A 21,251-nucleotide genomic window follows, 5' to 3' on the forward strand; every position below is an offset into this window, starting at 1 on the left:
ACTAACTACACAGCGAGTTAAAGTACAGACTAGATTTTAGCATCGTTTCATTTACTGTTACTAATGCAATACATTTATTATAAAATGCATTTAAAAGCAAATCTTCATCTTTACTCAAAAGACCTACTGCCACCACCCCCTAAAAAGAAGATTAGTTATACCTTTAGATGCATTAACGATTCCTCCTCTTACAAATGTTTTCACTTTATTACCATCACTTCCTTCAAAGGCAGCAAGGAATTCTTCATAAATTTCTGCAGCAGCCTTCTCATCCTCCTACATAGCAAATGTTAATCTATTTACTATCATCACAGAACAACCTCCACTAGACAGCTCTTCTTAAATTAGCTATGTGACATTCCTATTTATATTCTAGAGTTCATGCTACAACACACTTTATCAAACGAGTTTCAATTTTAGACAAAAGAATCCAAATTACAGAGGAATGTGGGAAGAACACAGCATGTAATACTTCGAGAAAATTAAGCCTGTATGCTCAAATATGACTGTTCACTTACATTAGTTTACATGGCAGTTTAACATTTAAAGATGCCAAATACAAAAGTTTATAAAAAAGAACAGCATTATGAGACTGGAGCTCTGTGTTAACCTGAGCATCAGAGAACAGTACATATTCCATCTTACCCCTTGTGATCAAACTGTGTGACTGAAGGAGCTTAGCAACAGAATCATCTTTTTGCATTTCCCAAAGAATAGGTTAATTCAATGACTTAAGCTGAGCGAGAAAATAAATTCAGCACAAGCACTTTTCTTTAGGCTAGTGTTTTCATGAATGTAGCAAGAGAAATCCCACTGAAATACAGTATGCACTGAGTGTGTAAAGCTGAAAGACTAAAATTTTCAAAACTTCAGCCTTAGCAACTATGAGCTACCTATTTCCTAAGATTAGGATACTCCTGACCTATCTTGATAAAAAACGTTAACGTTTTTGATATTTCTAAATAAAAGTCATTAGACAAAAAGTTTTGCATAATAACAAGGATATGTATTGAAACAACTTCAGAGACTACAGGTATTCCTTCCAATTACTGAAATCCAATAATACAGAGCAAGTAAAGAACTGAAAATAACCTACGGTGATGGTTGTCTTCATTTTGATCAGTATAACAATCAAGGGATTGTTGAAATTCAGTACTCTGGGAAGCCAGAGAACTTAATTTCTCATGTAGAAGGCAGAGAAGCAAACCTTTTTCTACCTTACTGCCACGCATATCAAGAAAAAAAAACATATTCTGAAGTTAAACATTCAAAATACAAATCACTTCTGTTCTTAGAAAACTGCAATTATTTAAATCAAAATGAGGAAATTTGGTGACTGAACTGGTTATAATCTAATAGCAAGCTAGTTTTGGCTCCGCACACAAAAATATATATACCATTACCTTCTTTTTTAATTCCTCTTGTTCCTTCTTGCTTAGTGTCCGTTTGGCAGCACTCATTTTGCCAATGCTGAATGCTTTAAGTTTACTTTCCATTAGAGGCTGCAAAAAGAGTACGACAAAAAATTAAACTGTTTACAAGAACAATTAAAATAGTGTTATTTTCCACTTTGGTCTATACCAGAAACTTTTTACCTGAAGTGACTTAATTTGCCAGGTGATTTAAGTATTTGGAAAACAAAATAAAATGAATAAAAGACTACATATGTTTGTCTCTGAACCGGTAATTATCTAATACAAGAAAAAAAATTAAATCTATGTTTTGAAAAAACATTTATCATTAGCTTAATGAGAAAGTTTTCAACACACCATTCAAAGACTATCTCTGCTGAAACCTGAGGGGAGCATGCTATAAAAGCCTGGAAACCTTACCACTATGCAAAATATAGAGTTTATATATTTACAGAAAAATATGCTTTGCACTTTAATTACATATTGATCCTTGCAACTTTTCAGGAAAAACCTGAAAAATTCTAAAGGTTTTTCTGACTCTTTTGGCTGGAAGACTGTGTAATGTCAAACAGGTGTAACTGAAGATCTAAATTTAAGTTGTATAACAGGGTTTAAATGTAGTATTTTTCCTGAAAGAAAAAAGCATTCTTGAGGTTTTAAGCTACTACTCAAATAAAACAAAAAACCCACACTTCAGGCGTAAATTCCTTCTATCTCAGATAATTTAATCTGCATTCCTCACTTCTTGAAACCCTGATCAAAGGAGGACTCCATGCAACAGTCATTTCTGAAAAGTATGGAATTAGCATTTTGGCTAGCTATCAGACAGTAAAGCACTGAGAAGGCCAACAGAACGAAGACCACATTCAGAAGACATGGAGAGTGGGAAGGAAAGGAGAGAAAAGATGAGACACTTCTCTGGAAATTCCTGTTTAACATAGTAGTTCATAAAGAATCAATACAACATGGAAAAAAGCCCCAAAAGAGCAGAACATAAGCTATTACCCTTCATCTTCATAATTTTTTGAAGTTCTTACACAGCTGTCAATGATGCTCAAAATTACTACTTTTGCAAAGACAGTTATGTTAAAAAAAAAAAAGGCCTGATTTAATAAAACATCAAAACAAATAAGCTGAACAATTTACTGTATTATCAAAAAATTTCAGATGCCAATTGCAAAAAGAGTTTCTTTAGGAATAATTTTCTGTGGAAAGGGTTTTATTTCTAATACCAGTTTTCTACACAATCTGCTCACCTAATATGAAAAAGCACTGTGAAAAACAATTGTTTCAAATACCTTTAGTTTATAATTCTTGTTTAGTATCACAAACACCTCTTAGATCTGTGTGAAGCATGGGCTCTCAAGCGAAATTAAAAAAACAAGGGGTCTCTGAACTTGTCAATTTATAGATAAGCATAGGATCAAAATGGCTTATATTTCTTTGAAAAAAGTTTCCTACTTCATAATTTAAAGGAAAACGTTCAATTACAAACTAATGCAGTGTTGTATGTGGACTCATCTGGTTTATGCTACTAAGCTTCTCAAAATGAGCTCCTGTGACAGATTTATCAGCAGGTTTTCATGCATCTACATGTTTTGAAACTAAATAAAATCCACTTTTTGTGTTCTCCAAAAAGACTACTTATATTTCAGTATGACAAGCAATATGCAACTTCGTCAAAACGTGGATGCGTTACTATGGCACAGCAACACTGACAAACACAAATACTGTGCTCCTACCAAAGGCTTATCCTGTCATCAGAGAATAATCTCTCACAGCGATGACACAAGATACCTGTCACGCTGCCACATGAGTGCATGTTCTAGTGACATAACAACGGAAGCAGACATAAGAGTTCTAGCACTAAGATCTCGGTTTAGAAACAGTCTCAGAAAAAAAACTTCCAAGTGGCTGGAGCAATACAAAATTAACGGTATTAAATTAATTCATCCCTGCAATTCCCATTCCAGTAGGCAATTACGACATTAATATTAACCTTAGGTAGCTTCACAGAATTATTAACAACAGAGCCACAGAATACCTAAAGGTCTTCCTCCTTTAAAAAAATGGAAAAGATCATAGTGGAAGAAATAAGGTAGATGACAGAAGAAAAGAGAAAATTTCCTGCTAAGTAAGCAAATCACTGCATGAAGGCAAACTCCTGTTAACCATAACATTTCATTAACCATAATGTGAGGGGAGGAAGACTAGCCAAATGTTCTTACCTTTTTCTTTAAATATATTCTATTAGAAGGAAAAATAGAGGTTTAAATTAGGGCTATATTATCTCATTTTTGAGAAGCCAACGGTACACAAAACCCACTAATATACACTGACTCTTACAGTTACTCAGCCCATACTTTGAGCTGTACTTCAGTATAAGAGTTAAATGTACACAGTCTTTACAACTTCTACCTCTTTAAATATCTGTTATTAACGCAGTATCATTCAGTAGAGCTTCATACATTAGCAGTTTTTTAAATTTTTCAAGGAATTTTTTTAAATGTGAAAACGAACACTTTATTTACAAATATCTACAAATTATATATCCCATGCACCAAAGGGTGACTGCAGCAAATAAGTTTTCTTTAGAGAACAACAGGTTTATTTTGAGGTTCCAGGTTTGGGTTTTGTTTTTTAATCTTGTGTACTTACATGTGTATCAGCAGATCCAGCGGTATGTACTGCATCTGGCACTCTGACCTGAAGAGAGAATGAAGAGGAGGTAAGGCAAAGGAAAAAAAAAAAATACAAGAAAGAAACAAACCAACCCTGTTTTTTTCTTTGGATGTGACTTTCACTTCAACTTCAACATCCATATACACAAGAACAAAGATACATGTAACTTATTTTAAACATATATCTGAGCAATGTCACAGCATGAACAATTTCAATATAAGATAAACAAAGGATTAATAGATGTTCTTGCTATCATTAAAACCATCTACATTTCTTCAGTTGGATTTTATAAACTCACCATTAACACCTTTACAATTGGAAAAAGGAAGTTTGTTAAACTGAATCTGTAAAAGTCATCATTAAAATGCTTTATTATATTTGCCTTACTATAAAATTATTTCCAAAACTGCTCTCAGTATGTTGCGCATTGAAGGATGCTGGCCACCTCAGGAACCTTAATTTAAATCCTACTTGTGAATATGCACTAATTAACATTATCACTTTAAATTAAACTATAACTATTTCAAAATATATAGAAGTTTCATGTATGCATGTGTAACGTTAAAGTGTCACTTTCAGTACATTGCTGAAATCAAGAACTAAAATTCACTGCCTTACAAATTTACAACTTTTTTTTAACCCTGCTCTTTTCAGACAAGCAGACAGAACTCCTCAGTCACAAGTTTAAAACTGCATACACACTACATTATACTGCATGTGCATATATAATGTACTGTACTCCCACATAAATACTGTACAAGCCCTTTACAGAACAGCAAACAGTATTTAAATTCACCTCTGCTATTTTAAAAACAACTCTAGGACACTGAACACCATCATATATATAAAGTATACAAATGCATAGACACTTTTCTTAAACAGGATTCTTTCAAATATTTTTAATGAGTTTAAGTGATGAAGAACACTCCAACAAACAGGACAGAACAATAAATTGTCAAACGAGGTAGTGCCAAAATTCCAGGAAACTTTACTGACATAAGGTCTGCTATTAAGATAGAGCTGTTTGATATACAATTCATATTTAAATTGGAATTTAAGTCCAAATAAAGGCATACAAAAATTTTATTATAGATTTTCATTAGCTGAAATCCATTCATTAGTTACAGAACATTAGCACTTTTCCTTATAACCAGGAATTTGTACTTTCTATCAGAAGTAATAATATGCTGTGTTGCTCTCCATCATTCCAGAATGGACAAGCACCAGATGCTACTCTAGAAAATAACTTACTAAAAATTGGTACCATTTCCCATCAAGCATTTTCATCAATTAAGATAGTGACATTTATCTTGTACAAGTATGTTCCTATAATTTTTATAGTCAAATCAATTCAGAACAAATGGTAGACAGAGCCTCAAGGACTGGCACTAAGTCCACCAAAAACCAAACAAAACTAGTAGACACACCTTTAAAAAGATAAATCTCAAAGGTGGACTGATACAATGTTGTCTTCCTCAGCCTACTAACAGGAGTGAAGACCTAACCTTGCTAAGGAGGAGGGTGTTGGGGGTGGGGGTGGGGGTTCGGCCACAGCAGAACGAAATTAACATTTCTCAGTTCTCAGTATCAATGTCCCGTGCAGAAGCTGTGGACAGCTACACCTTCCAACAAGGATGGGTGCCGACCCCACCTACGGGGCGGGGGGGGACAACAAAGACAGCATCGCACACCGTAACAAATAGTAACAACGTGAAATGCAATAATGCTGTTTTAGACACAGTAGATGATATCCTAAGGCAGAACATGAAAAATTTAACAGACACTAAAGCTGCTTCTGCAACAGAACAAATTCACACTGCTTTACAGCAGCGTAGACTTTCAATTGCAGATGTACGGCAGCACACAAGAAATTCTGAGGGCTAACAGCAGTCCAATGACCAAAAGGTCTGGAAGTCACTGAGCTGAAGTAGTGCACCGGAATTCTCCAACCTCCCAACAGGAACCAATGCACTGTGAAATAAATCACCTCTGAGTATCAGCAAAGTAACAGAATTTCTACTAAGGCGCGCTCCAAGAACTTCTTTTAAAAGAAGTTTCAGCTTACTCTAGTAAATTTATAGAACAACTTTTTCCAGTGCCCACTAGCAGCTTTGCGGAAAGCCACATTATTAAACAGTTTCTGGTTTTAGGTCTTCTGTTCCCACCTAAAAATTGATTCATAGCTTTGGTACTGCTTTTGACGACCCCAGCAACAGTACTCAATGCAGCACAAAACAGATGTAATTCTTGACAAAATCATGCACAACTATCCACAAGTTTCTGAATAGCGGCTATTAAAAAAATAATAATAATTTCATTCTCATAGCACTGGACTTTGCATCCATTTGCACTGCCTTGATGAAAGGGGTGAGGTATTTTTCCTTAAGAGTTAGATCAGCTGAGCTGACTTAACGGTATCAAAGTCTTTTTAACATTCAGAGAGAAAAATATTTTAAACGATGCTGCCTACCTATGTTGAAAGCCAGAATAGGATTTTTTTTTCCTTTTTTAATCATGTTTAACTCAACTGAACTAGTTGTTGAAAGAAAAACACCCAAAGCGCTGTTCTGCAGTTGATGATTTCAGAGATATGAGGATAACTCGCTTCGTGTTCAAAACACTGACAGAAAAACATGACAGGTAAATCTTTCAGTAGCATTGCCAGCACAAACAGTCTACAAATCTCCTCTTATGTCCATGTCCATCTCACTGCCCCTAAAACTCTGCATGAAACCTATCATTTTTTACTAGGTTATTTTCCAGCTGGATCACTTTCTCAATCTCTTTCACTGCACGGGTCCCTTAAAGAATATCACCAGCATAACTGAAGTAGCAGTGCAGGCTGCTTTACATAGCATGCCAGTAAAATAAAGTCTTGTCAAACTGCAGTCTTGGAGGGCAGGTGACTCAAAGCTCCTTTGCTGAATATAGCCAAGTTTACTCAACTTTCAAAAGAAAAAAAATATACTCAAAAGACTATATTAAAGAAATTGATGACAAAGTCCTATCAGAAAAGCAGAGCTGAGAATTCTGTCTCAGATTTTGACATTTAAATTTTCTTCCAGCTTCACAGCTGCTTCCAAATAAAACAGAAGACTGTTCTTCCAAGTCTTCTTTCCTGTAAGCAATGCAATTGCCCACAAATCCAACATATTTTTCCCAAATTTAACAATCTCTGGGTAAAACTGGCACAATCCCATTATTTCACAAATGCTTAACATATTCTATACAATATCAACAAAACCCAGTTTTCTGAAGTTAAAACTGGTGCCATTTAGTAAAACAACAAAGTGCAATAGAAGCTGCCAATAAAATCCAAAATACAGTACTGTACCCTTCCAAACGCTGAATGGTATCTTCAGAACTGTAATGGCTGCAAACTTAAATTTAAATATAAGCTTTGCTCCTGCAAAAACTGATAGCTTAAGGGCAAAGTGTTTAGAAGAAATTTTGGTATAAGACACACTGGCCCTATTTCAACATCCTCCCTTGACCCTGTCCCCACACTGCACAGCTGATCATAGAGCCACATAGAACTAGATCACTCTTCCTGATCTAGCTGAACACCTAGGAAAGAGATAGCTGGGCAGGTTCAGCCAAACCAGTATCCTGTTCATACCAGCTCCCCCTGCTCCCAAATAGCCATGCTAAATCATCTAAAGAGGACAGTGTGTGGAAGGGAAAGCGTAGCTGAGGCTCAGAAACTGTTTGTGTCAGCCCTGCTACCAAGAAAATGCAAACAGAACCACAGTACAAATTAAGATGCTAAAATACAGCTGGGGGTGGGGGAAAGCACCATTTCCCAACCCAACTTTTCTCCTTTTTCTCCTTTCTCTATCAAGCAGTTTATAATACAGTCAAGAAGACAAACACTTGCAAACATCTGCAAATTAAGTTTTATAGCTAATGTGTTTACTCTTCACATTTACTAGAATAGTGTATACTAATATTATTCACTATTTAAATAGACATCACTTGGAAGCACAAAAGTAACTGGAAAATTGTTTCCTCTGAAGTACTTGCAAGAAATGCTACTCCATTATAACCCTGAACTCAGATGAACAGGAACTGCCAATATTTAACTTTTTACTGCTAGAGAGAAAATAAAAAGGACATCTCCTTTTACATTTCCATCAAGAGAGAAAAGTACTTACTCCGCTCCTGTTCTTTTTCACAAGTTGAATAACACAGGGAAAGTTAATGATCATCAGTTTCACCATCCTTCAGAATTCTTCATCTAATTAGAAGTCATCACATTTCTACAGATTCTACATTCTTGTTCTTCGCACATTTTAACTTCCCTGTGGAAGCTGCCCATTCACAAGCAGGCTTTCTTTAACATTTTATTAACACGTACCCTTACTCAAAAGCCAAAGAAATGCACTTGAGATTAGGGAATGTTTTTAAAACATCAACTTTTACAATTGAAAATGGGAAACTACAGCTTGATCCAAGTGGATAGTTTTCTCTTCTGCCATGTAGTACCCAATTTGTACAATATTATATGCAAGACCAGAAGACATACAATGTAGTCACTATTCTCAAAAGATGAAAGAAAAAATGGTAGTCATCCAAGCAAATAATATTTCATTACGTCCAGATAATAACTGGACAGAATCAGTATCTGCCATTTTAGAATCATATCCTGACACTGACTTACTGGGCAATCTTGGCCAACCTCTACTTTCCCATCCTAAATTTGTCCGTCATTCCTATTTCAGGTGCAGATTTTGCTATCCTAATCTTAAAGTTACAAAGAGATAGATGATGCTCTTGCAACACATTTCACAGAGAAGAATCTTCCAAATTTATTTAGCATCATAAAAAGCAGCTACCAACACAGTCACAAAGGCAACTGGTGCTCCTGAATAGGTAGCATCTCCCTGACAGTTTTCAAATAGTGAATCAAATAGATAATGCTTGACTGAAATAATAAACTGGATTTCACCTTATAAAACAAAATGATTGTCTAGACATTGGCTAGACACTAAGACAGAAGAACAAACACCACGTGTACTGAAGGAGAGAAGCCATATCTTAGTACAAGCGTTAAAGCTTTCAACTGCTACACCATAGCATTTAGTAGAACACAGAAAATAAAATGACATTGTCTTCTTCCCAGGATATTGGCTAGAAGCCAGAAAAGGAACATCTTGAAATTGCCATTAAAATAGATCCCATGGAGTCTACAAGATCTATTTGCAAGACCTTGTTTGCAAGAGCAATTATTCTTATAACATGCAAATATAATGCACAAAACAAAATAGAGCCTAAAACTGTGATTTTGATATGTAAGTAAATGAATTTTAAAAAATCTGTTTCATAAATAATTATTTTAAATAATCAAGCAAATTGGTTATTTGCTTAGACTGTTACACCATACATATCTCATACACAGTCAACTGAAAACATTGATTTTTATCCATGAATGATTAAATCAACTACAAAGAAAAATTACGACTGTTACAGATTTCAGGTCTGATACGTCACACCCCTTTCTACAGACATCTGAAGAATACCTATATGGATTTACATATCACATGCATTCATGAACTGACACAAAAAAAACCCAAAGACACCCTCCCGCCCCAAAGAGTCACGAAGTTAAGACTAAAGGACACACATCCCAAGAGCTAGGCATGTGTTATTTAACTTCACTTTTCAACAAAAAACATCCTAGATCCATGTAAGTACTATCCCTTTTCCTTGGCACAAAAGAGAACATTAACAAGATAAAATAAAGAAGATCTAGAATGTAAAGCAAGGGAAGAGACTACTGAAACACAACATATACTTCTAAAGTAATGGAAATTTGGGGGTGGGGGGGCTGCATGAAGATGGCAAGATATAGGAACTTCTCAATGACTCCAACCCTTGAGAGATCAATGCACAAGGAAGGAATCACATCCGAGTTGTTTTTGCATACCATGTTATTGGTTGCAGTAATTAACGAGTTATTACTCTATGTCTAATTATACTTTTAAATCCCAAAATGTCTTACTTCCCAGAAGCCTCTCTCCATAAATTAAGATCTACTGTGTTATTAACCAATAAAGATCTGTCTAGATCTTGGTTGCAGTTTCAAGTCAAAGGTAAGATCCAGAGAAAGTTTTCTTACAGTATTTGGAGTAGATCTTAAAAAAAGAAACAAACAAAAAAAAAACCTCTCATAAGGACTCCAGTTACTGGGTAAACATCAAAAGGCTCTCATAACTATGATTCAATTGGTTTCCTAACAACGAAAAAAATAATTTTCTATTTTAGCTGAATATAAAAATGGGCAAAAATTGTTAATCTATACAGGAACAGAAATTCTTAAGCCAGAATGAGGCATCTCTCCCTTCACTGATTTACACAAGAAAGAAAGACTGGAAGAATTGTCAGAAAAAAAGAGTTACATAGTACTGCCCGAAGATCTGCAGCTAGACTGTTTGAAATGAAATGCCACTAATCGTCAAACTGCCAACTGTCAAAGCATCCCCCAAAATATATCATTGTTCTTACTCTACTTTCTCGTGGGGGGAAGGTGTTAGTGAGCAGGAAGTTCTGTGCTGCTGAGGATTACTCACAGACACACAGCACTGGTTTCTGTGCACAGCTTTAGACAAGCCTGCCAGAACTCCTATACAACTTGGACTTCTGGTCTTCAAATTAACAAACTAATTATGGGGAACTGAGTGGGTACAGTGAAGAGAGAGTGCAACACGACTGTGATTTTATGAAATTTGTAATTTTATCGCAAAGCAAAACAGGACACTCGATCTGAAGTTAACCATTGCTTTCACACTCGCAATTTGGAAACTGACTCCAAGCAGGCACCAGGACTCCCCATGTGAGCGGAGTTAAACCCGAATACGGGCGTTTACAGGGCTCAGGCCTCAACTAAGCGCCCCAGACGCGACTCGGTGCCGTTAAAAGCGCCCGGCCCCGCCTGCGAGCGCGCCCGCTCCCTCCAGCACCCCGCTCTTCCCGCCGCCCGCCCACACGTCCCCGCGCCCGGGGATGCCGGCAGGGAGACGGGCCCAGGCCGGGCCCGGGCGCGGCGACGCAACGCGACGCGAGGGACGCGGCCCCCTCGCGCCCCCCCGGGCCCGCAGTCACCCCGCGCAGCGGGCAGCGGCAGAGCAGGCCGCAGCGCCCGCGCCCGCGCCGGGCGGCCCGCGCACCGGGCGGGCGGGCGGGCGGCGCGGCGGCGGGCGCCCCCCCGGCGGCGGGCGGCGGCGGCGGGCGGCGGCGGCGGCGGGCAGGCCCCGCGGAACGGCCTCACCTTCCCACTGGCTTTCTGCGAGCCGCCGGGCGTCTTGTCCGCCATCTTGCTTCTCCCCTCGCTCAGCCCGGGCGGCGAGGAGTCGAGCGCCGAGCCCACGGATGGCAGAGAGGGGAAAAGCCCCGAGAGCGCAGGGCGCCAAGTCGATAGCCGAGCTGGCGATGGGGGGCGGTGCTGTTGGTGGCGGCGGCGCGGCCGTTGGTGCTGGCGGCTCCCGGCCACGCACGCGGGCCCTGCCCGCCGCCGGCCGCCCTCGCTGGGGTTCCCGGGGCGGAGCGGAGCCGCCAGCCCTGACTGAGGCACTTGCTCCTTGCGGCTTCGGATTCCTGTCCGAGGCCTGCCCCGTCCTCCTCTCCAACTGCTTAGTCATGGCGGCCGCTGTTACACAGCCTCCTTTTGGAGCTTTATTTCATAACTGGCCTACGGTTTTGGCTCAGCCTTGGTCTGAATGAATTAAATGCTGGAAAAGTTATTTTCTCATGTTGCTAAAGAACGACTCGAGAGTTAAATCCAGTGAGGGCGAAGGCCTGTCATCGCGTCAGACTGACTGACCTGCAGCAGAATGTATTTCCTTTGAAGCACAGCCAGCTGCGGTACTGCCTTAGCACACAGAAACCCAGCTCTGGCGAGCGTTACTTCTCTTTGCAGTCTGGGCTTGTATAGTAACATTAGACACTTAAACGGATGTGAGCAACTTCTCACATCCAGGTCTAGCAGGAACTAAATCTAGGTATTCTGCAGATAAGTTCCTGCAGGACATCTGCAAAGGAGCTCCATCACGAGGGACTAACACGGCCCCAGGGGTACCACAGCTGGTGACCTTCCCTCTGCCCTCCTTTCCAGGGCAGTCTTAGCGGTTGCAGAGCCTGACCAGGTAGGATGCCCAGCCTCCTTCACTGGGCTGAATTGTAGCACCACAGCCGGACACCCACAACAGGTCACCCGTGACTTACTGAGGTCTTCCCACAGTGGGACGGTAAAGGATCTCTTGGGCAGAGATCATATCCATGGATACGAGCTGAGATTGTTCCAGTTTTGTTTCCACAGTGGTGAGCCGAGGCAGAGCAGACTGCACCAGCAGGGCTACATCCCCGTGTTGCTCCCGGCCCTTTGGCTTTCGTGGGGTACGTGGCTCATCTGGGTTTCTTGTGCTAACTTTAGCAGAGGCAAAATTGAATGAAGTTGCTAGGCAACCCAAATTTGCTTAGCAACCAGCTGCATTAAGCCAACGAGGCGTAAGGAGCCTTGGCAGCCAGCTCCATGAGTCCACACCCCCTGAAACCATTCTGTCCCTCCGCAGCTATTCCTGGGCACATCTCTTGCCCCCTACAGCATACATACCTGTGTATGCTGTAGGGGGCACATACTTGTGCTGCTAATCACTGTATTTTGAAGAGGCATCAGCAATACTGTTAACCAATATGAAGAACACACAGTCACACATGACAAAACTTAACGGGAGGGGGTCTTTAATCAGATATAAAATATTGACCTGTCTTGCCTGAGCAAGGCCTATTTTGGCCTTTCTGTACAACCCTTTTCATTTGTTGATCATCTATGGGTCATGTTCCTAGACACTGAGCATTGTGCAGTCATGCAATCTGGGAGGCAAGATTTGCCTCTAAACATCCAACAAAGTGAAATAAAAAGAATACTCTTACGAACAACATTAAAGCACTGCATCATATCTAGAAAAGCCCAGGAATAGTGAAAAAGATTGCAGAGCATATCCTCCGTTCCTGGATTTGATAGCACAACACCATGGCAATATTTTACAGAACGTTGCTTAAGTAGAACCTATGACCCAAGGTCACACTGCATTTCCCATAAACCTTGCATTCCCTTGCTTTTATGGATTTTTATCGTAGTGGGGAGGCTGGGGTTAAGAGATTGCTTAAGGGAAAGACAGTATATCCACAGAAATGAGTGGAAGCTTTAAATCCACCAACTCTGAACATCTACTCCCCTGTGAGCTGCAGTAGGAAGCAGAGACTAAGCTAATAACCCCATTGACAGTGGAGGATGAAATGGGAGCTTCCAGAAGGGGCAAAAAGAAAGCAAGAGGGACAAGAGCTAGCATCAAGGTAAAGAGGGCAGGGGAAATTGCATAGGCTCGGGGGTTTGAAGGGGGTGACAAAGAAAACCAAAAAAGAAAAGATAACAGAAAAAAAAAGAATAGTGAAAATAACACACTGGAGGTGAAAGGGAGACAAAGAGCAGATAGGGTAAGGAAGTCACATAGGTCTCAGTTCATGAAGGTACCTAAACACATGCTTAACTTTAAGTTCAAAGTAATTCTGTTGACTTTGGTGGGACTATGCATACACCTAAAACTTAGTATAAAGTTAATATGAGTCTTAGTGAGGAATGGAAATAGGCCTCTCTGCTTTCACTACTTCTAGATTAGATTACAGCTGCAGATCTTTCTCAGACTGACTGAAGATCTTCAGGAAACTTCACCTCCTGCAGAAGGTGTGCGTCCACCTTCTAAGGGAGATGATCTGATGCTACCTAGCTACTAGTTGTCTTTAAGGTGAAGCTTTAGATGCAAGTCTTTTTATGGCTCTTGTTCCATAAATGATAGAAAAAAACACAGCTGCTGAAATCCCATTTAAGTTAACAGATCTGGGTATATCTACTTTCCTGAAAAGGTAGTGACCTTACAGCTTTGGTCATATAGGGTGGCATATAAATTTGAGATAACAAAATGATAGTTAAAGAGAGCCTAGCATAGTACAGGTCTTGCCACTTACTGTCAAGTAGATCATAAGAAAAGGGATTGAGTAGCTTTATTAATTACTGGGCAGACTAGGTGGAATTAACATTACTGCGTTATGAGAAAGAACAATCAATCAGGATTTCAAGAAAAGGAGAAATCTCACTCAAAAATGGAAATATCTTTGAAGCTACTCTTGGACTGTGGAGTGTGACACTAAGCTCTCCCACCTACAGTCTTCCACTCTGAATAAAACTGTTGATGTTATGACTTTACTTCAGTTGGAAAATTCTGCTTCTCCTTCTGTCATTCCCTTTACTTCAGGGATTTCCTTTATAATCATTGCAAACGATTCCTTTCCTGACCTCCACATGAAGTCTTTCAGTACTGACCACTTGTTTATGATGGCAATTATATTTCTACAGAAAAATTTTTATTAATATACACATTTATTTGAATGTGTTGCTACATTTATTGATTATCCTCAGTAAAGAGCCCTGAACTACATTTCTGCTGTAGGAAATGACTCTCAAAAGATACCATGGAGCTCCTCACATGCATTTTCCAACGTCTCACTACTGATTTTGCTGTTTACAAATAAAAGGAAGACTGTTTTCTAACTCAGCTTTGCAAACTTAGAATGTCTGCTTTCTGAAAGGCAGGACAGACTTTCTTCTGATGCGGATATCAGTAAAGAATATTCTGCTGTATCAGTTATGTAGTGCCACCCACGTGCACTGTGTCCCTGGCCTGTCCCCCGCCGAGCCGTGGCCATGGCAGAGCCTGGCGCTCCAGCGGGACGCTGTTGCCAGCTCCACGGCAGGGCAGCGCCGGAGGAATCCCAGGCCACTTTCTGATCAATATGGAAGATCAGCAGTGTAGCCAAAAGTAAGAATTGTGTGCAACCGTTTCTTGTTCCCCGTGTGAACAGCTCATATACAGCAGCGAGTCTACTGGAAAAAGGCAGCCTTTGGAGGTCATTCGTGCACTATCGCTGGCCTCCACAAGAGGGCACATCCAGCCCAGTTCCGAAGAAAATTAAAATTACATTCCACCGTTGGTGCAGACACCTGGCATAAACACCAGGACAGGCAGCTTTTAATTTCCTGAAGCTGCGTTTCCTCTGCAGACCTGTCAGGCTTCTTGGTCAGGTATTTATTGCCCAGCTGCCCCAGTCAGTGGATCTGGGTGTTCGCGCCAGGCTGGATTTACGGCTGGTGTAGCGACCTGACTGTGGTAGCATTACTCATGGGGTGGGTCCATCCCTGTTGTGTTATTCCCTGCCTACACTGAGCAATTCCAGGCTCTGCAGTACTGCTGGGAGGGGCGGCAGCTCCACCAGGGTGAGCCCAAACTCCCAGCTGCTACTTGCACTAATAACTCCCAGCAGAAAATAACCTGAAGACACTTGCAAGGAAACCTATAATCTCCATAGATAAGCTCCCAGACTCGGATTGGGCAGTGATATTACATTGTTATGTTATGATTTCTACCTTCTGAGTCAATAGCTCACACCAAAAATATCAAAATAATAATAATGATTATAATATATCTATAGTTACAAATTGCTTTACAGTCCAGTCAAATAAGTGGTTGACCAGACAGAAACATGTAGCAGAAATATACATTTCTCTTTGCTCTTCATGCCTCCCTCCACCATGTTTGTGAAATAACCATAGAAAAAGTTTCTGGTAATAGATCTGGAACTAAGGATCTGGAGACCTCCAGGATTCCTTAAAGAAGTGTTCAGGAAGTTTGCGGAGCTCCCTTCAGAAGGGAGCTGTGTTTTACTTGAACACACAGCAGTAAGCATTTGTGTCCAGAACCTCACCTTCCACACCAGGGACAGCTCTCCAGCCACAGAGCTTTGCGGTGCCAGTTTGGGGGGAGCAGGGAGAAAGAAAACCCACCTTGGACGGCAACATTTGGGAACAAATCCATCAGCCTTTCTAGGTTTTGGTGTGGCCCAAACGTGTCCACAGAAAGGAATGGTGTTGGCCAGGGCAGCTGAGAGAGAGATGGATTAGGCAGGATCTAATAACTTCAGAATCCAAGCCCAGTCCTTCTCTTTCAGCTTTCATACTGTTTTCTTAGGAACCACTTCAGCAGGTGGTGGAGTCACAGGATTAGTCATCCATGACCTCCTTTTGGATTTTTTTTTAACGTGTTAGTGGACACAGATGCAGCAATGAGTTAGAAGCAAACCAGCTGGGGAACTTGCGCTGGAGAGAAGGGGCACATAGGGCTGCAGGAGGAGATGCTAGAGGCTGCTCAGCTCCCTTGGGACTGTGTAAATCAATCTGATTTAAAAGAAAGACCAACACCTCTGGATAAAAGCAAATATCTAGCTGGGAAGAGGAACATGCTATCAGATGCTAGAATTTTGGGGTGACTGATGTTTAGAAAATTTGTGCTCCATTTGGCCTCAATCCCTTTATTTTAATCCACCTCATTAATCCTTTTTAATTATCCACCTTATTGTTTAAATCCTCTGCTTACTGCACAGCTTCTATGCTCTTTTGTAATTAATAAACTGCATCAAATTAAGAGCAACATGATCCAAAGCATGCTGTGAAAGGGAAAAACAAGAAAGATATCGCTAGTGTTCCAAAGGTCATCTCTAAAGATACTTTTCATAATGAATTGTACTCCTGAATCTGGGCTATTTATACACATTGCACAGTTAGTGAATGACAATTCATGTCAGTGTCTTGGGCTTAATGAGAGAGAAAGGAGAAGGAGGAGAGAGGGAAGGAGGAGAAGCAGTAAGATGCAGAAATCAATGGAGATTAATGCTGGAAAGGGTAGACTAATATATAATAATTATAATATTAAAAAGGAAATGTTAGACATTTTTCATTATAATACAGTAGGTCTGGTTGTATGCAAACCTGGGAGTTGTTTGTTAACTGTCGTTACAATAACAGATATCATTAGCCAATATACTAGGGAAAATCATAAATTATCATAAATAATTAACATTAAACTACATTAAGTAAACCACATGCTGTGGTGCATTACACTTGTCTTTCTGGCTGGGTTTTTTTTTTTTTTTTCCACTTTCACGGAAGATCTTTCTCCATTCCTGTCACCTCAGGCCAGAGCACAGCAGAACTGCTGCAGTCCTTCTGCAAAGGTGGGTGTGAGGCAAGGGGAGAGGAAGGATTTGAAGTGCCATGGGAGTCCTCCACGTCGTAGCAAAGAAGGAGCATTGCAGGGCACACAGCAGTAGGACAGAAGTGCAGCTAATAGCTGGACAGGTTTGCAACCCTATGAGTCTTTTCATACTCTCAATAGTGGCTCACAAAGCCTTAAAGCCACAGTCATTCTATTGCTGAAGCAGCAGTCTTTTCCCTTATTCCACCCTCCATCTCCTCCCACCCCTTGAGACTGAAAACTGCTGGGCAAGGACTCTCAAAATAGGAGACGTACCCTCTCGCAATGTCCTCGGTGTGGCTAGGAAGCCGTGGGTGTGCAGCAAGGGGGGTGAGAGCAGGGCAGGGGTGAGATGCAGGCAGCACACACAACAGGAGCGGAGGTAGTTTGGGCTGCTAGAAGTCACGGACCTGAGTTGACATGTTTTATCAGGGACCCCCAAAATAACAAAAAAGAGCAATAGAGGGCGGCTGAGAGAGGGCACCATGGCTCCAAGGTTCCCAGCCTTGGACTTCATGCTCCAGCTCTGTCCACTCTGTCTTCTGGCTGGATCTTCCCAGTGTTGCTCCATCTCCCTGCCCTGGCACCCTCCCTTCTCCCAGCTCTGAGCCTGCTCTAGCCCTGCCCGTCAGCAGCCACTTCTCCTTCCAGGCCTGCTCTCCTGGGAGATGGGCCTTATCATTTTGCAAACCAGCCTCGGGAAGCTGGATTCCTCAGCAGCAAGCACCATTACTCAAACTGGTCACGGGCGAAATCTGACTTCTACTGTCTGGCTGAAAAAGGTCAGTAATTTGCAGTGTATTTTCCAGGCATTCGTGTGAGTACTAAGTGAAGGCTTAACTCCTACCGTTCTCATGCAGCTTCTTGTCACAGTGAGTTTGCCTGTGTGGCTGGAATCCAGATGTGCAAATTTATCATCTATTTAACAGCATGAAAATTCCAAAAAAGTGCAACAGCAGTCATTCCGTTGTCCATACCAAGGGTCCCTCCTTTCAGCTTACCAATGGTGAGTATCAATTTGTGCTCTGGAAAACACCTTCACTCAGCATTTCAGTTAGCTGTGCGCATACAAACAAAATTTTCCTTAGCCATGCACTTTACAAGTGAAGGTTCAGTCCTGCTGCCCTCGCAGAGGACAGGCTGTACTTTGCTCTAGCTGCGAGCGCCTGGTAGTTCTGGCAGTGGTGGATTCTGACCATGGAAAACACTCATGAAATATGCATACACCCAATATGCTATTCTTCATCACAGTGAAGCTAATTTCACTACAATACCTATATTCAGATTTGCTGCTTTCCAAAAAAACACAAGTTGTACCCCTAATCTTTCAAAAACAAGAACTTTAAAAAAAAGACAACAACCAAATATTCTGAGAAATTTTCTTAAAATGTGAGATTTGCTGTGTTACGTGTTTTTCAGATTATTTCACATTGGTTTTATTGCAGTTTTTTAAAGCATAAGCAGCACAAACTTGAAGGTAAAGAGGGCAGAAACTTAGAAGCTTCTGGTGAAAGAGAGGTTAGAATGAAAATTTTTATGCAACCATGATTGTGTCACTCATTGTTATTCCCTTTACCATATCTAGGTTTTCTAACCTTGAAGTATAAGTGAGGCTTTAAAATACAAGTATCACTTTCACATTTATTTCTTTATCTGTTAAGGACTTATGTTTATGAAGTGTAATTGGCTCTAATTAGTTACACAAGAAGTAGAAAATGATGCAAGAATTCCTGTTTATCCAGTCTGAAAAGAATAGTGGGTAGAATGTCTAAAGGCAAGTTAATCTCTTCAATTTTAGATCAAAGCACTATGCATACTCAGTTATTACGAAAGATGGTAATCACTGCAGTAGAAAGTTACCCATCAAGACATTATTTTCAAGAGATTGATACAGACTTGAGAAAGGATAAAAGATCGTGTAGAACAAAAGGACCACATTTTTACAACTGAATATCAGTTTAGATGTTCTCCCAGGGAAACTGCAAGCATAAGCTACATGAGATGAAGATAGATGAGGCTAGAGCTTCACTTTCTATAACATCTACCCATTTTAAATAGTGCCAAATTCTGCCCTCTTTCACAGAGTCAGTGTGGTTCCACTGACAGTTGTCAGCATAGAATCAGATTTACTGAAAAGGTTTTTAGTGAAGAAGGATTAGAAAAAAAAAACCTGAGTAAGCAGAAAGCTTAAATGTTTTTACTCCAGTTAAGATTTCTTATTGAGAAAGAGTTCAGTAAAATCCAGCCTGGAGGTGAAAATATGTAAAAAGCAAAAGAAATAGAGAGAGAGAGAGAGATGGAGCTGGACGGTAAAGGATTATGTCAAGCAAGAACTCTTAAGGTGGATGTTTGCCACTGTGAGTGGGCTGAATGGGGTGAGGCAGCAGGTGTATCTCCCAAAGCATCTTACATCTTCCAAACACCACGGTCGCTTGTTAACAAGAGGACTTTGTCGCCAGTTGTAGACTTAAGTTAATTTGTTTACTCATTCAGAAAGGCAATGGATAATAGGAGAGCTAAGTAGGATCTCTTCCCTAGCATGCTGAGTACCTTAGAGCGCAAATGATGAATCGGCCCTTTTTCTAGCTAAAAGGCATAATTTCATTGGGGAGGGTTGAAGAAATTCAGAATATCTTACAGGGTATTGGTATTTCAGACAAAGTGATATCTTGTGAAAGGACTTAAGATATGAATAAGACAGAAGTATAATACAGGGAAAAAAAATACATTTGGTATTTTGCCACATCTTTTTCTTTGAATCTTCAGCCAGCACAGACTAACATTATCTTCCATTATTTACCTCATTAGTGCCTTCATCAGTGTTTTCGGACTTTTCTCAAAGGTTATTTGGAGACATAGCCTGCAAAATATTCTACGAGTGCTAGAAGAAACCGTGGTATATGCTGACCATGCCCTTCTAAATATAAACTCTCAGATTTAGAGAAATGCACTGAGGCCTCTTCATACCCTACAGTATGTGGGCTCCTCTCTGTGACCTCCAAATGCCCCTGGCTTTCCCTTGTCCACCACATAACAGTCAAGTAATACTAACCTTGATGGACCATGTATGAATAAGAGGCTATTTTGAGGTCATAAGTGCTTTAAATTGCAAGCCTCCCAATACACTTCTCCACAGCAGGCTTGGGAACAGAATAATTAACTCCGTGTAAGATGTATAGACTCATCTTTATGAAAGCCAAATCTGTCCACAGAGACCATTCTCTCTTGTGATGAGGCAGCCCTGGAAGAAAGAAAAGAAACAGATTGTTAGTAATTAGTTTTATTAATGCAGCTGCAAATGCTATGCTGCTGTCACTTGGAAATGACATGAACTTTGATCTCCAGAAGCTCAGTGATCGCTGAGAAGAAGACCCAATTTATGCATGTGTGACACCACTTACAGGCTTGGGACAAGCCAGAGCTGGACAGAGCTCACACAGAGGGGGGGAAAAGCACCCTTTTATTTATCTGTAACACTACTTTTATTTATCTGTAACACACTGTTAACAGGTAAACCCCTAGAGACCAAGCAAACAAAATTAGGTTGCTACCATGGGCCTGTCCTTCCTCAAAGAGTCTGGTTTGTATAAATGTCTCCAGGGAGTCTCGGCTCCAGCCCAGACTCTCTCCCCAAGCATCAGGTGGAGATCTGCTCTCTTTCCCCACAAGTCACCAGCTCCACAACCTTTTTCTCTTTTAGTCCACCTTCGAGGCTATACACCTACTACAGGCTTAGCATGGCAGGGCAGAGCAGACTGAGTTCACAATGTCCTTCTACCTCCTTCCAAGGAGCCCAGGGACCATTCATCATCTTCTCATACCAGGGATCATGAGAAAAGGAGCCACTAACCCCAAGCTCTGGAAAGCAGAAAGCCTCCATCTCTCTAAATATTATTTTAAGACATAAATTGCAGGGTGAAATTTCTAGATCTTTGTCTTCTCTGCAGTGTTGGCAGTGAGTGTCTTCACCCATACCCATGCAGTCAAGTAGCCACTGACACTGTGGCATAGTCTTTAA

At 40.6% G+C, this 21,251-nt stretch overlaps 1 protein-coding gene across 6 annotated transcripts in view; it reads right to left on the reverse strand.

The window, feature by feature from the left end:
• U2SURP (U2 snRNP associated SURP domain containing) overlaps nucleotides 1-11,426 on the reverse strand; it is a 47,096-nt gene extending 35,670 nt beyond the window's left edge. For all 6 annotated transcript variants that reach the window (XM_067301849.1, XM_067301848.1, XM_067301847.1 and 3 more), the window contains exons 1-4: nucleotides 11,362-11,426; nucleotides 4,071-4,118; nucleotides 1,404-1,502; nucleotides 162-276 (exon numbers count right to left, since the gene is read on the reverse strand). In XM_067301849.1, coding sequence (XP_067157950.1) covers nucleotides 162-276; nucleotides 1,404-1,502; nucleotides 4,071-4,118; nucleotides 11,362-11,406 — 307 coding nt within the window. In that variant the 5' untranslated portion in view covers nucleotides 11,407-11,426. The remainder of the gene's footprint in view (nucleotides 1-161; nucleotides 277-1,403; nucleotides 1,503-4,070; nucleotides 4,119-11,361) is intronic.
• Between the last annotated feature and the right edge of the window lie 9,825 nt (nucleotides 11,427-21,251).

Source organism: Apteryx mantelli, chromosome 9 (genome assembly GCF_036417845.1).
Source record: "Apteryx mantelli isolate bAptMan1 chromosome 9, bAptMan1.hap1, whole genome shotgun sequence".
Lineage (NCBI taxonomy): Eukaryota > Metazoa > Chordata > Aves > Apterygiformes > Apterygidae > Apteryx > Apteryx mantelli.